General features: G+C 43.1%; 1 protein-coding gene across 2 annotated transcripts in view; it reads right to left on the bottom strand.

Moving 5' to 3' along the window:
- Positions 1-5,318: 5,318 nt before the first annotated feature.
- Positions 5,319-16,405, bottom strand: part of ube3c (ubiquitin protein ligase E3C) — a 62,749-nt gene continuing 51,662 nt past the window's right edge. For both annotated transcript variants that reach the window (XM_037533773.1, XM_017721763.2), the window contains exons 20-24: positions 15,668-15,880; positions 13,725-13,913; positions 12,902-12,968; positions 12,487-12,617; positions 5,319-8,740 (exon numbers count right to left, since the gene is read on the bottom strand). In XM_037533773.1, coding sequence (XP_037389670.1) covers positions 8,570-8,740; positions 12,487-12,617; positions 12,902-12,968; positions 13,725-13,913; positions 15,668-15,880 — 771 coding nt within the window. In that variant the 3' untranslated portion in view covers positions 5,319-8,569. The remainder of the gene's footprint in view (positions 8,741-12,486; positions 12,618-12,901; positions 12,969-13,724; positions 13,914-15,667; positions 15,881-16,405) is intronic.

Here is a 16,405-nt window from a genome sequence, read left to right on the forward strand (position 1 = left end):
GTTTAATATGATGTCGGGCCACCCTTTGCAGCTATAACAGCTTCAACTCTTCTTGGAAGGCTGGGAAGGGTTAGGAGTGTGTTTATGGGAATGTTTGACCGTTCTTCTAGAAGCACATTTGTGAGGTCAGACACATGTTGGACGAGAAGGCCTGGCTCACAGTCTCCACTCTAATTCATCCCAAAGGTGCTCTGTCTGGTTGAAGTCAGGACCTTGTGCAGGTCAGTCAAGTTCTTCCACACCAAACTCGCTCATCCGTGTCTTTATAGACCTGTTTTGTGCACTGGTGCGCAGTCATGTTGGAACAGGAAGGGGCCGTCCCCAAACTGTTCCCACAAAGTCTGGAGCATGAAATTGTCCAAAATCTCTTGGTGCTGAAGCTTTAAGAGTTCCTTTCACTGGAACTCAGGGGCCGAGCCCAACTCCTGAAACACATCCCTACACCATGATCCCCCCTCCACCAAACTTTACACTTTACATTTACGGCATTTTGCTGACGCTCTTATCCAGGGCGACTTACAATTTGATCATTTTACAGAGGTAGGCGAAGGTAGTGTTAGGAGTCTTGCCCAAGGACTCTTATTGATATAGTGTAGGGTGCTTGTCTAGGCAGGGAATTGAACCCCAGTCAACTGTGTAGAAGGTAGAGGTGTCAATCACTACACTATACCACACTACGACCCAGACTCGTCCATCGGACTGCCAGACGGAGAAGCGTGATTGGTCCCTCCAGAGAACTCGTCTCCACTGCTCTAGAGTCCAGTGGCGGCGCTTTACACCACTGCATTCCACGCTTTGCATTGCGCTTGGTGACGTAAGGCTTGGATGCAGCTGCTCGGCCATGGAAACCCATTCCATGAAGCTCTGTACGCTGTTCTTGAGCTGATCTGAAGGCCACATGAAGTTTGGAGGTCTGTATCGATTGACTCTTCAGAAAGTTGGTGAGCCTCTGCACACTGTGCCCCTCACCATCCACTGACCCCGCTCTGTCATTTTACGTGGCCGACCACTTCGTGGCTGAGTTGCTGTCGTTCCCAATCGCTTCCACTTTGTTATAATCCCACTGACAGTTGACTGTGAATATTTAGTAGTGAGGAAATTTCACGACTGGACCGATCACAGTACCACGCTGGAATGCGAGTTTTTAAACACTGTGTTCACTCACTGTCCACTCTATTAGACACTCCTACCTCGTCGTTCCACCTTGTAGATGTAAAGTCAGAGACGACAGCTCATCTGCTGCTGCACAGTTTGTGTTGGTCATCCTCTAGTCCTTCATCAGTGGTCACAGGACGCTGCTAGCTGGATATTTTTGGTTGGTGGACTGTTCTCAGTCCAGCAGTGACACTGAGTTGTTTAAAAACTCCAGCACTGCTGTGTCTGATCCACTCAGACCAGCACAACACACACTAACACACCACCACCACGTCAGTGTTACTGCGGTGCTGAGAATGATCCACCACCTAAGCAGTACCTGCTCTGTGAGGGTCCATGGGGGTCCTGACCACTGAAGAACAGGGTAACAGAGTATCAGAGAAACAGATGGACTACAGTCTGTAACTGTAGAACTACAAAGTGCAGCTATACAGTAAGTGGAGCTGATAAAGTGGACAATCAGCGTAGAAACGAGGAGGTGGTCATAGTGTTATATATACAGTGATCCAAAATACATGGACGGCTTTCTTGCAATGAAAAAGAGACACTTTGGATGTCAGCTTTTTAAAGTATGTGAGTTTTGTGTAAATATTTTGTCAGATAATCTATTCAGTGAATAATTTGTAATTTTCAATGTTGTCTAATAGAATTTTTTTCAGTTTCTGTATCTTTTCTGTTTTGCTCCATCACCTTTGACTTTGTGGTTATGGAAGTGTAAAAGCTCCGTTTCCTCAAGGCTTAGGCTGTTTGTTATGCCGACCATGACCACCTGGTGGAGCCCACAGTCTGCAGAGGGTAAAGATGCCTTCAAGCTGGTAGTATTAATTTGTGCCTGTTACCTTGTCATGTTCTTTGGTTGTTTTGGTTTGATTTGTTCCTCTTACAGTCATATTGTTAAGCTAAACTACTTGAGCAACCGGTGATGAACAATATCTCAATATGTTAAGTGAAAGCAGAAGTTAGTTGATGTAATGCTGACATCTAAGTGATTATTCTATGAATAATCAATTATTCTTATTATTAACACTAGAATGAGACCAGACGATTTATTTAACATATCTATTTTTCTGAGAGATTTTTTTTGAGATTTCAAATGCGGTTATTTTCTGTAATTTAAGGCCCAGGCCTGATATTTTGGCCAAGAGAAACAGAATGTCAACGTTTTTTGACTTGAGGCTTCAACATCACCATTTAGTCGTGGTTGTGATGTCACAGCACTTGGGTGTTTGGTTGCTTCTGATTGGTTTAACTCATCCACAGGCAGCTCACAAACTTCATGTTAATGAGCTAATTTCCCCCACTTAAAACATAATCCAACAGTGTAACAATCATTAATTGCGGCTGTTTTACCTGCATTCTCTAATTTCTCTCATTTAAGCTCTATACGGTCACTGTTGATGGACAGACAGACAGATACACTATATTTCCAAAACTATTCAGTCACCCATCCAAATAACTGAATCCAGGTGTTCCAGTCACTTCCATGGCCACAGGTGTATGAAGCCGAGCCCCTAGGCCTGCAGACTGCTTCTACAGACATTAGTGAAAGAATGGGTCGCTCTCAGGAGCTCAGTGAATTCCAGCGTGGTACCGTGATCGGACACCACCTGAGCAGCAAGTCCAGTCGTGAAATTTCCACACTATTAAATATTCCAACTTCTTGTAGAGTCAATTGCAGACCTCCAAACTTCATGTGGCCTTCAGATCAGCTCAAGAACAGCATAGAGAGCTTCATGGAACGGGTTTCCATGGCCGAGCAGCTGCATCCAAGCCTTACATCACCAAGCGCAATGCAAAGCGTCGAATGCAGTGGTGTAAAGCGCCACTGGACTCTAGAGCAGTGGGGAAGTGTTCTCTGGAGTGACCAATCATGCTTCGCCGTCTGGCAATCCGATGGACGAGTCTGGGTTTGGTAGCTGCCAGGAGAACGGTACTTGTCTGACTGTATTGTGCCAAGTGTAAAGTTTGGTGGAGGGGGGATCATGGTGTGGGGTTGTTTTTCAGGAGTTGGGCTCGGACCCTTAGTTCCACTGAAAGGAACTCTTAAAGCTTCAAGACCAGGAGATTTTGGACAATTTCATGCTCCCAACTTTGTGGGAACAGTTTGGGGACGGCCCCTTCCTGTTCCAACATGACTGCGCACCAGTGCACAAAGCAGGTCCATAAAGACGTGGATGAGCCAGTTTTGTGTGGAAGAACTTGACTGGCCTGCACAGAGTCCTGACCTCAACCCCATAGAACACCTTTGGGATGAATTAGAGCGGAGACTGTGAGCCAGGCCTTCTCGTCCAACATCAGTGTCTGACCTCACAAATGCGCTTCTGGAAGAGCGGTTAGAAATTCCCATTAACACACTCCTAAATCTTGTGGAAAGCCTTCCCAGAAGAGCTGAAGCTGTTATAGCTGCAAAGGGTGGGCCGACATCATATTAAACCCTATGGATTAAGAATGGGATGTCTCTCAATTTCATATGCGTGTGAAGGCAGATGAGCTAATACTTTTGGCAATATAGTATAAACAGACAGATAAAAAGACAGACAAACACAGACAGACGGACAGACAGACAGACAAACAGACAGACGGATAGAAAGATAGGCAGATAGACAGATAAAAAGACAAGAGAGCCAGATATAGATAGATAGACAGACAGACAGATACTTTATTGAGCCCAAAGGAAATTTAGCAACAGCTTCACACCATCTGGGGTGGAACGAAGGCTACAGTGGCAGATTGCAGCACCTCCTGCAGGCCCAGAGGGATCAGGACCATGACCACGCATCCTGAGCAAGGAGGAACTACGACAGAGGAACATGCCACTCACTTATTAGCTCTCCATGACTGGACCCACAGACCACGTAACGTTTAAAGTTTGGAATGAGCGATTTAGACTATGCAAAACTAGCCTGGTTGCAGATGCATGGTATAACATGACTCATACGTCCTTTCCAAATTCAGAGATCTCATCTAAGCCGTAAATAACCTCAAATGTGTCTAAAATGATGGACAGATCTGTCGAAGATCCTAAAATAACCGAAAAGGCCAGAATGGATGGTACAGCCTTTTAAAACAGGTCTCGCGGCAGATACCCCGACATTACTGCAGGTAATAGCAGTGCATTATTTATCACTTTTGAGTTTGAGCCCATTCAGTGTTTAACATCAACAAACTGACCACAAGGATAAAAGATGTCTGTAAAAAGTGAAGATAACAGGAAGCGTGAAGTTATTATTCCACATATAATTCTTAATATGACCCGTAAACTCCAAAGTTTTGAAAGTTGGTGTGACTGTTCTACAGGCTCTGGGCTGCAACTATTTATTTGTTTACTTCTTTATATTTGAATGAACAGTCAGGTTCCTCAGAACAGACTAACCTGTAACCACGTCTAAATACACTGATCTCAAGATTTGTCTTAAAGGAGAAAAGAAGAACATTAGCGCATGAATACGGCTCTCTTTAGAGGGGAAAATCAGGCGCCGCAGTGAAACAGCAGTTTTAGCCCATCCGTCCCCCTTAATGAATTCCCTGGGATTAAACGCTTCGATTCTCGTATTCCAGCATAAAATAAGTTGACCTTAGGAGCTTTAAGGACGATTCTTAAAGCCTTTGGAAATACCCCAGTGCAGCTCGGCTCATGGCATGATTCACGGCCAGTAGCATTAAGTTTGCGAGCTGCAATCCATTATAAGGTAATAGGCCCAAATAAATCTCCCCATAATTGAGATCAATCCCTCATATCTACGGGACAAGTCGGGTTTTTAAGACCCAATTAGCCCTTTCTGAGCTCAGGGAGGGAGCTGACCGCTGCTATAGGCACGAGAGAGAGCGAGCGAGAGAGCAAGAGAGAAAGAGGGGGGTAATGAACGGGGTGGGGGGGGGGGGGGGGGTATGGGGTTGGGCCAAGGATGAATTAAAAAAACCCCTCTCATCCCGCACTCCCTTTCTCCGGCTAATAGATTTATGACAAACGCGCACAGCCTTAATTTGTGCGCAGCAAAAAGCGCCTCTCCGGGCCAGATCGGCCTCCCTCTATGCTTCATCACTGGATATTTCTTTAATTATATGTCAAAGGCCATAAAACGTAGAAATGAAGCTTTCAAACAGGCATGCACACTTTCTCAGCACACAAACTCGATTAAATAAACACAGATTTCTATTGCAAATAAAATCCAAAAAAAACATATTTAATTATTTTTCATACAATTTCATACATAGATTTTTTTTTTTGTCTGTGGGTTCAGGACAAGAAAGTTGTGTTAGGCGATCATCCAGGACATGTGGGATGTTTCGAGTTTCAGCACGATTCTCAAACAATACGCTCAACACTGGGGTTGTAAACAGTCGGGCATGTGGTTCAGGTTCAGGCTGCGTTGTGGCTTTTTTGATCAGGATTTTAAGGAGGGCTGCTGACTGCGCCTTTAATGAGGATGCAACGATGAGGAATCATACTGTTGACTCCACCTTTAATGAGGATTCTGAGAGATGCAAGCTCAAACTACTGATTCCACCTTTGATGAAGATACGGGGGACATGCAGACTTACATTGCTGACTGCTTCTTTAATGAACATGTTGGGGGATGTTGGCTCAAACTACTGATTCCACCTTTAATGAGGATTCTATGAGATGCGGGATCAAACTACTGATTCCACCTTTAATGAGGATTCTATGATACGCATTATCAAACTACTGATTCCACCTTTAATGACGATTCTATGATATGCAGGATCAAACAACTGATTGCACCTTTGATTAGGATTCTTTGAGATGTAGGATCAAACTACTGATTCAACCTTTAATGAAGATATGGGGCGATGTAGATTCATGCTGTTGACTGCATCTTTAATGAGCATGTTCGACTCAAACTGATGATACCACCTTCAATGCAGACGCCGGACAAGTAGGATCATAATCTTGAAGGTACCCTTAATGGTGAACGCAAGGAGACGTAGGATCTTATGTCTAATTGCACCTTTAATATGAAATCTGGGTGGTGCAGGATGGCACTTCTGATCCCACCTTTAATGAAAATGCTGGGAGATTTAGGCTCACACTGCTGACTGCACCTTTAATGAGTATCCTTGGAAACTGCTGACTGAAGTTTTAAAGTTGGTAGGCTATCTGATTTGAGGAAGGATGAAGAAACCTGTACAAAACACAGCGGGAAAGAACACCACATATTCAAAGCTGTCCACATGTACATATTCACATGTCCATTGCGGTCAGGTCTCCAGCAAGGGGCGATGCAACGGGAGCAGCAGCCGCACGAATTGCTTAGCATTCAAGAGTGGACAGAAAACATAGAAAAAATGAAGTGCTATTGCAATGAATAGCATGAATAGGCACATGCTGGAGCCTGGGAACAAGAGTTCACATTGCTTTATCGTTTATACACAAACAGCTATATATTTTAAAGAAAAACGGGCAAAAAAAAAACAGAATATAGAGATTAAGTTTGACGTTTTCAGACGGCCTTCGAGCTCATGATTGCGTACGTTATTGCACATTGTTTCAGTTTCAGTGCTAAGGCTCAACCAGTGACGCGTTTCATTTGTTGAGTACACAAAACGAACACGAACAGGCTGAGCTCAAACGCCTCTTTCAGAGTCCGTCCGTATGCAGTCGTCCCGTTTTACATGACGGTCTGATGTTCATGTAGAGAAAACCACACACTCATGAAACTGTGTACTAACATTTAACAGCGCTCTCCAAATGCGTCGGTCTACTTCGATCGGAGGAATCCAAAGAATTTTCTTGGGTATCATTTTTTAACCACACTTATTACTCCCTGTAACCTTTTTTAAGTCTTCGTGTTTCCTCTAAAAAATATTCAATGCTGTGCAAAAGTCAGAGATCACCCTTCATTTACTTAGTTTGCAGTCAAAAAGGCAAATTTTCTGGATATTTCTGTGAAGAAGTTAAAAGCTACAGAGATAACGGGGCTCCTAACAACCACCTGGAAGACCTGGTCGACCCCCAAACTGCCCCCATCAGATAAACAGCACAGAAAATCAAGCTGCTTCAGATCTGAAAACATAAGGAGGGGTTTCTGTACACCCTTCCACTGTGAGAAGACCACTCAGCGCTGTGGGTCTGAAAGTGTCGCTGATCAAGAAGAACCTCACTGAGAAAAGGAGACGGACACGTCAAACAAAGAAGCTGCTGGTGTTCTCAGAAGATCGGGCTGGCCAGGTCGAGGTCTAGACCTCAAAACCAGCAAGTGTTTTAGAATAATGGATTGTGAGAAGCAGAAAGTGCAACCAACCTCTAAGACTGAACTTCAGAAGTGTGTGAAGATTCCTCTGAAAAAACGAAAGCCTCTTAGCTGTAAGCTGTAATAAAGAATGGACACAGTAAACACCGAAAGACTTGATATTACATTAGTTATTGAGGCTTCTGTTAAATGTTTCCTGCTTAATTGCGTGGCGCTGAAAACTTGGCCGCATTGACTGGAAACTACATAAATGAAGTTTGACAGTTTTGCACGGCACCGTTTGTCTTTCACTGCTGGCTGAATTCCCCAAATAAAAAGCGGCTACCCTCTAATACATGAAAACGTACCCATCTGAACACCGGTCGCCTTCCAAAACCATGAAGGTGGAAAATATTGCGCAATTCCGAATATTTTCTCGCGTAGCATTTGAACTCAATTCTGAAAAATGACTCTTTTAGCTACTGTATAAATCACGAAAACCAGCATAGCTAAAACGTCGGCATAGCCTAAGTGGTAACAGACCTGTATAAAAGGCTCATATAAGCACAGCTGAAGTGTTTAGCGGTCAGATCGTCTAGCAAAGCCAAAACTTGAATATCTGCTTGCGTTAAAGGCTCACGTTTTAGTATGACGTTGTATTAGAGAGGTTCTAATGTTCTAGCAAGTCCTTGTGTTAGTACAGCTAACCTCAGTGTCTTCCTTAGCAAAGCTACATCTTCCGCACAGTCGTGACCGAGAGCGCATAACTTTTTAGCTTGTTCGTCTCTGCTCAAACATCCAAATTAGCACTGCAAAACTTGAAAATAGCCAAAAATCTTTGGTGAATTATGCATCGCATGTTATTAGATTGCACTGCTGTGTCTGTGATGTCTGGTGTTTCTCACTGAGGGTTTTACGCAGTAGAATCGCTTCCACTGATGCAGCTTTTAATCCACTGATGCTGATCCAAATTCAGTCCGGTTAAAATTTCGAAACAGTTGATGTCACACTGTCCCCACCCAAACGCTTCCGGTACGAGTGTCCGAGCATCCTCCTACTTCAAAACGTCAGAGGTTCCACTCGAGGCATATTTGCTCTTAATGTCTCTCTTTTGTTTTACACATTTCTATTCCTGGAGAATCAATGCAGACCAAAGCCTGCCCCTTCCCCCACTGCCCTGGCAACAACGCTTCACCTCTCCAGCAGCGCAAGACAATCACGTCTCAGCTGAGCTCGAAGCCCGAGGAGGACTCGATGGCGTAGAGGAGTTTGCTCCTCATCAGCTCTTCGTCGCAAAACTCCGGCAGCTTGAGGAGATTCATGCAAGTGCTAGCGGTGGGGAGGCGCTCCAGATCGCTTCCCCCGTTGTGGATGCAGAAGGCTGGGTACAGCTCCTGAGGAGAAACCAAAACAGCAGAGGAAGACCTCTGGAGTTACCTCCAATTAAGGAACAGAGCAGAAATGCAAACTCCAATAGCAATGGTTGAAATCCAGTCTACACTCTTAAAAACAAAAGGAGTTATTAGAACCACGTTCGGTTCCCCCAGAACAAGCATGTTTAAAAAGTGTGAGTGTAAAGAACCTTCACATAATGTAAAGGATCTATGCCAGTTTAAGGGTGCATTACTTGGGAACCTTCATGACTGAATGTTTCAAAACAGAACAGTGAAATAAAAGCCTGGAGGCGAGACGGGGTGTGTGGAGTCAGTACACCTTCGAAAAGACGTACCCTTGAGGGTCCCACCCCAGTGACAAGAGAGATGCAGTATTATACCTTTTTTTCTTGGAGTGTGGACACAGAATGGATCAGTGCAAAATTTTAAAACTCCTAAAGGAAGGTGGCCATCAATGAGACCAGCCAGAGTAAACTTCATTCGGCTGTCGTAAGCAATCTCTGCAGCTCGACTCGATCAACGCAAAGCCAAATCGCTGACGGCGTATGTGCCTGGTGGGGATACGGCATGTTGATACAAGAGCAGGGCTGAGCGCTCTTCATCACTGAAATCATCACCACATTTGACAACTAATACCCATAAGGTCAGCGCTGTCATGGAATCTCACACAACCAGCCACAAATTCTCTCTGACTTTTAGCGACTGCCCGCAGGCTGCGGTGGGGCTCAACCCCGAAGCGAACCCGATTAAACCGATCTGGGGGTTCTGTTTTAACAGCCCCATTTTTCTAACAATTAACGTATTAAAGTATCGTTGCTTATCGAGGAAGTGTCAGGGCGGGAGCCATCATTTTGAGGAAAGGGTTTCCATCATCTTTTTTAAATGGCTTTCTCTGACAGGGCCATTTCTCCCTTAATGAATTCCCGGGTGTTTAACGGCACCTAATTAAGGCCGAGCTGGCTGGAGAGGAGGTAGAGGTGAGAGGGCATCCTGCCTTGGACCGTCTCTTCCTCCGTCTCTCTCTCGCTCTCTCTCCTGCAGCCCTCCCTCGCTCTGTCTCTCTCCGACCGCCACAAAGTCAAATTCATTAAAACAGCCTCTCTTCCTTCTCACCACTAAAACTTAATCCTCCCCTGTTTTTAACTGCATCTTTCTGCCCCTCACTTAAACACCCAGTCATTTTTTGTTAATGCCATTAAAAGTCATTCAACTGAAGTGTTTTAACGTAGAATAAGAGCAGAAATAGTTCCGCCCACTACCCGAAACATCAATAACTTTGAAACCAAGGAAGAGAAAAACACTCAAACAAAACACATTTAACCCGGTTAAGCTGGTGAGTGAATGACGAGCTGAGACGATCTGACAACGGGCGCTGCTATAATGGTGACACGTCCAAAAGAGAAACCAAAAAATTTAGTCCATGACTCCATTTAACCCCCTTAGGCCCCATATGGTACAACACCTCCTAAATCGGCTCATTATTTTATATTCATTACTTTAGCTGACTGGAAAAAGTGGAGAAATGACGTGGCAAGTGCAGATTCTAAACATTTAATATCGCGTTTGTGTTTTTAAGTAAAAGAGGAGAAATTTTTATTAGAAAAAAAAAATGGTAGAAGTGCCTGAGTCTTGCTTTGTAGAACTTTTTTTTTGTTATTTGTTGACATTGGAAAAAACAGTAGAAATTAGATGTGCAGACTCAAACCTGTCAATACAGAGTACACTGAGCCTGAATGTAGTTTATTATGTGACTATTTGCATAAATACATATAAATGTAACAGGAACAATAACTACATAATGCAAATCAAATGTATATCTGACTACATCCCTTCATCAGCCCTCTCATAGCACATCATATTAATAATTAAAACACATTTATATATATATATATATATATATATATATATATAAAATTTAGTCTTAACCACACAAAAAGTATTTAGGATTTTAAAAATTTTTCTTAAATATGACTTTAACCAAGAAGTTACTGAATTTGAGTGTTCTGTGTGGATCTTGGCAGTTATTTCCAATCATACAAGATCAGACTCCTCTCTCGTTGAATGGGGAGAGACCTAAACACCTCACACTACAGGTCAAATTACTGTTTCAAAACATTTGAAATCACTGATAAAAACAAACCTCTAGTGGTTTGTAGTGTTTGGCTTAAATAAAGCCAAAATAATGTTCTCTGGTGATGAACTGACAGCCACACTTGGCTAGATCCCCAAAACTAAGGACTTTTCCTGCTCGTGGCTTTACCAGCAAACCGATTCAGTACTTACAAACTGGCACCTCAAACGATTGCCTGAGTACTCGATACCCGAACGCATTTCTAGGGTGTCGGATCTCAAGTAAACCCTGAAATTAAAGATAACGGCTCGTCTTAAACTGAAGAAACTGGTCTCACGATTCAGCCAAGTGGTTGCTAACACTTTCGTTTTCTCCACGCATGAAAGGGTTACTATTTGGGTATGAACTCGGACCCGGTGACTAAACCGATAAGGAACGCGCTAAACTCGCTGTCTAAGTGTTATTTAGCCAGGCCTACATTCACAGCCTCTTATTATATCAGTCAGGCAGCTGAGGTCACACCCACTGGGCACAAATCAATGCATAATGCACTCGGTCATGACCTGTAAATCACTCAGATAAGGGTTTTTAAATCATTTTATCATAGCTTAATGTGGAAATGATCATTTTCAATGTCTCAACTAAACGTCTGAGCTCATATCAGCGACAACGTCAACACAAAAACACCATTCCGTACTTTAAGCAGACCCCCTGCCCTTCAGACGACTGCGGTGGAACTGCTGATAACAGGAACAAACGAAATGAAACGCTAACCACGAAACCCATGGGCAGGTCGGCATCTCTGTGAACTTCCCCTGAACTCCGAAATGCGCTTAAGGCTCAAAACAAAAGCAGAGCACCTGCATAAACAACAGCTCTGTGGTTTCTGTTTACATGCTGTATGTCTAATCTGACCTTACGATGAGCTGTTCACCATCTCAATAAGTCTGACCGTATCAGAGGCAAAGCACTAGGATCTGAACCATTTTTACTATTCTAATACCCACAATAGAAATGAATGATAATATAAATGAATAACACTCAGATTTCTCTATGGGAACCCCTTATACTGTCATTTGTGTGACGCACCACTCTAGTGCTAGTCTTTGTGATCATGTGACCTCACAACACTTTCCACTACCTAAGATAAGGGCTTTGCAATTTTATGTTCATAATAACAAAGATGATGTTTCCCCACTGTTCTTCCACTTTTTAACAGTGCGTTGGACAGCTCTTAACCCGATTTCAGTAGCTTCAGCAATCTCCTTAGATGTTTTCTCTGCTTGATGCCAATAATCCGATCCTTTGGAAAAGGATTAACATCTTTTCCGCGACCACTGGACGTCTTTCGACGTGGTTGTTTAACAAACGAGAAGCTACTCGCTGCATCAGTTAGGGTAGAATAACTTGTTGCCAGCTGAAACAATCAGCCATGCAGTAATTATCCCATGGGAGGCTCGTACCTATTTGCTTAGTGACATCCAGGTGGTGACCTTTTTTGGCCAGGCAGTGTAGTTTTCATAGTATTTTTAAAAAAGTAGAACTACTTTGTCTGTTCCCACTTATCTGACGTCAGAGAAGATCGATACGCCTATGTAATAAGTTGTGATCTAACTTTTTTGCCCCATCATGCAGCTCTACTCGTGTACGTGTGTCTTTCTTCACTGCTACTTACTTTGAAACCCAGTAACGGAGGGCGTGAACAGCTGGTGACAAACTTGAGCAGTTTGCGCTTCTCGTCCTCACCGAAGTTCTCCACAACATCCCAGAAGATCTTTATTACTGGGTGAGTGGCCGAATAGCCGCCTGCATGATGAACATGGCAAAAAATGTAAACAAATCAACACAATTTGTGAACAACTGAGTGAACAACTATTCAAATCTGTTGCTGTTACAACACTGGTTTTCAATCCCAACTGTGGGGAACTTGCTAGATGAACATGTGTTAGGACATCTGATTAAACTCACTGACTTGCAGAAAACGGGGGAAAAAAAAATGAGCACAGCATGCAGTCCAGACTTGGTGGATTCACCGAGTTACCTACTTCTTTAAATATATGAAAACGGAGATGGAGGCGTCTGAGGTATACCTGAGTAGTTGGTGAACTTCTTCAGGTCATCCAGACAGACAGGTATATGGGCACCAGAGATCAACACCTAAGAAATATCACCAACAACAAATAAATGTGTATTAAACTTCTTACAGGTACTAAAACGCATCTAAATCCATAAATATAAGTAGGAAAATCTTAGGTGTACTTTTTTAAACCTTTCTGCAGAATTTGAAAACTCCAGTGACACTATGTATCGTGTTAAAATTTCATAATGAATGGACCAACTTAACTTCCATTACAGGAGAATGCATTTTCCTTACCCCTGTAGAGTTACCAGTTTGGGGATATGAGGTTTTGTTCTGTCAGTGACAATATGGTCTACACCAGTGTCTTCCCACTCCTAATACCCACTCAAATAACCCTAAAATGCCATATTAGAGGGTTCCTTGAATACAACATCTGCCCCCTCTAAGTTATGTTACATTGCAGCCAGAAAAAGCACTAAAATGTGCACGGAAGGGCTGGTCCAGGACCAGGACGGGGTCACACGGGATCTCTACACTGATAGTTATTAGTACATTTTTAGCCACGTGTATTGAAATACTTTAAGACTAAATATAAAAATGACATGAAATCAACTTTTGTAGTTACATACAGTACAAAGTGCAAAGGAACCTGATATTTATTGTGTTTTTCAGAACAAAAACTTTATAAATAATTTCTCAGATGCCTAAAACTTTTGCACAGCATTGCACATTAAAGAGAAAGCTGTGTTTAAAATCAATCACAAACAGCCCTTTTTTGTCTTGCATAAGTAAAAGCAATGACAGCGCGCTCTTCACGCTTGGCTAAGCATTACCTGTATCTCCTGCTGGTCAAACATGCGCAGCCACTCCAGGTTGACCACGTTGGCCAGTCCCTGTCTGAAGGCGAGGCAGTGCGCCCGGATCTGTTTGTTTAGACGGTAATCGGCCACTAAATGGATGTAGGCAATCCGGTTCGCTGTGGTAACCGGGATGTCCTTTCCTCCTGGCTTCAGTTCAACCACCTGGGGGGAAAATATAAAGGTAGAGAATCAGAGAAAGACAGATTATCTGAGGACAGAGCTTCTGCATTATTTCTCAAAGAGCTTCAGCCAAAAAATTTATGATTATCTACCTGTGTAAATATCTACTTTCGGTGTTTTGTGAGCTGAAACATAACAGCAAATGAGGCCAAGTACATTAAAGTATGATCATAATGGTGCTCAGAGGGACACAGGCAGAAATGCCTTAAAGGGAACCTCACCACAATCAGTCCAGGGAAATAAAACAGACTTAAAAAGTATTGAAAAACTAATTCCTTGAAATTTTCTAAACTCTCTTGAAATAAGAGACTGATGAACTACGTTAACACTGCTGAAGGCTTTTGTTCTAAGACTACACTGGAGTCTTTAGTGAAGATGTTTTCTTTATTTTTAAATTTGTCTTAATGTAATCAGGCTGATCTCATTGAGATTAAAAATCTCTTTTACAAGTGTGCCTTGGCCAAGAAGGCAGCACACAAAACAATCAACAAAGAAACACAGTCACGTAAAAATGATTTCAGACTGCTTATATAGTGTGCAAATGTTGTAAATGGAAAAATACAGTATATGGGACCTTTATGTGTACATATGCTAGGGGAACATGGACTAAGGACAGTAAGGCCCGATCTCATTTCTTCTTTTTATCTCTACCATTTCTTTTCGACCGTCACCCTAACTCGGTTCCAAGAGGTAGTGGTTGAAATCTGCCCTACGAAACGGGACAAACCTCAAATTTAAAAAAAAAAAAAAAAAAATTACTTCATTAACAGCTGCCAGCGCTGCTCTGTGGGCGACCCTGACGGTCTGCAGGGACAGCAGAGGAGGGGAAAGTTCAGCTCCTCACTGCTGGGCTTTAGTTACATTTAGGGATCATAAGCCTTCAAAGAGGGGCACAATTATTCATTAATCACCCACCACTAATTCTTCAGTGACATGAAGCTGAAGTCAGATGTTCTCCAGCTTCTTGTTCTAATTTTCCCGTTCCACCTTAAATGGTGCAGCAGTGACATTCTGGCGCTTCAGGTGTCAGAACTGCTGGACTATTTAAGGTGGAACGAGAAAGTTAGCTAGCTAGCTACAGAGGGATGCTGCTGGACTATTTAGATGGCTACCGAGATGTTAGCATGCTATTAGCTTTTAGATTTTTTATGCCCGTTATGGAAAAAAAAACGCCCAGAATCCACTGAAACGACATTAAACTAAGAGAAAACAGTGGTTGTCGTAATTTTTTAACAGAGAAAATTCTCACATTTGTGGGTTCTTTGGTCTCTTGTGCTCCGTCTTGCCGGTTTTCTTTTTTTCCCTCATAACGCTCCGTTTGGAGCCTCTGAAAAACCTCCGTTAGGAAGGCCACGTAGCCCTAACACTTTGCCCTACCTGTCTATCTCAACTAAAACTGGCACGCCCGACCCCTACACGAGAATGCACAAAACAGAGGGCTAAGGGCTCAGTGGCAGGGGAGAGGGGTGGAATGGGACTGGGCCTTAGTGTTGCCGTGGCATTATTAGCTGCAAGACTATATAAGCTGCTTTCACAGCGTGGAATGAGTGTGCTGGTAAACAGAGAGAGAGAGAGAAACGTGCTTTATCACCTCAAACACTGAAGCACACAGTTCCAGCATCTGGTTTAATCATTAACAGCACAAAAAAAAATTCAATGGGGGGGAAAAAGCAAGACATAGCAAGGGAGAGATGGGAAGAGAGGATGATAGTCATAACACAAGCCTCCTTCCTAACCTGAGCTTCTCCCAGGTCGTTGTTGACGATGGTGAAGTTCAGCCCCAAGTCCTCCACGTCGCCCTCGTAGCTCTTGAGGAACAGAAGGTTCCGGTACATCTCCGGGTCCAGAGATGCCAGGTGGTGGATGTCCACATCCGCACTGGTACCCAGCAGTTTTGACAGGAAGAAACTGGCAAACGGAAGCTCCACTAACATATTCTCATACAGAGCCTGCGGTGAAAGAGAGAGAGAATGAAACTGATTAGTGACAGCACTTTAAGGTACACTATGTCACAGCTCCAGACAGCCTGTACGATATGCAGTGTTAAAAACCACATAAGCAAGGTCATTTGAAATTACATAACGGCCCAATAGGGTTTGAGGCAAATGTATCATCCTGGGCTGATGGTCCTTCCACTGCTTGGTAGCTATTTTAGTCTTGTAGCTGCAGAAAGGCGACATTCAGATGAACAGGTCTTTGGCGACGGAGTACGTCTGAGATAAAGGGGAAACTGTGTTACCTTGATTTGTTGCAAAACGGTTCCTTTAACGTGCGGTACTATGCAAATTCATATCAAGCAACAAAAATAACCATTATCAAAACAAGAAGTCATTATTTTCAGGAAGGATTAGACATAAGATAATCCACTCACATTAGAAAAGGAGAAACTCAAAGGTTAAAAAAGAAAACAGGAGTTTCCAAAACTGTCCCCATCAGATAATCAGCACTTAAAACCTTCATTTTTTGAGAGAGAG

This window comes from Pygocentrus nattereri, chromosome 2, assembly GCF_015220715.1.
Source record: "Pygocentrus nattereri isolate fPygNat1 chromosome 2, fPygNat1.pri, whole genome shotgun sequence".
Taxonomy (NCBI): domain Eukaryota; kingdom Metazoa; phylum Chordata; class Actinopteri; order Characiformes; family Serrasalmidae; genus Pygocentrus; species Pygocentrus nattereri.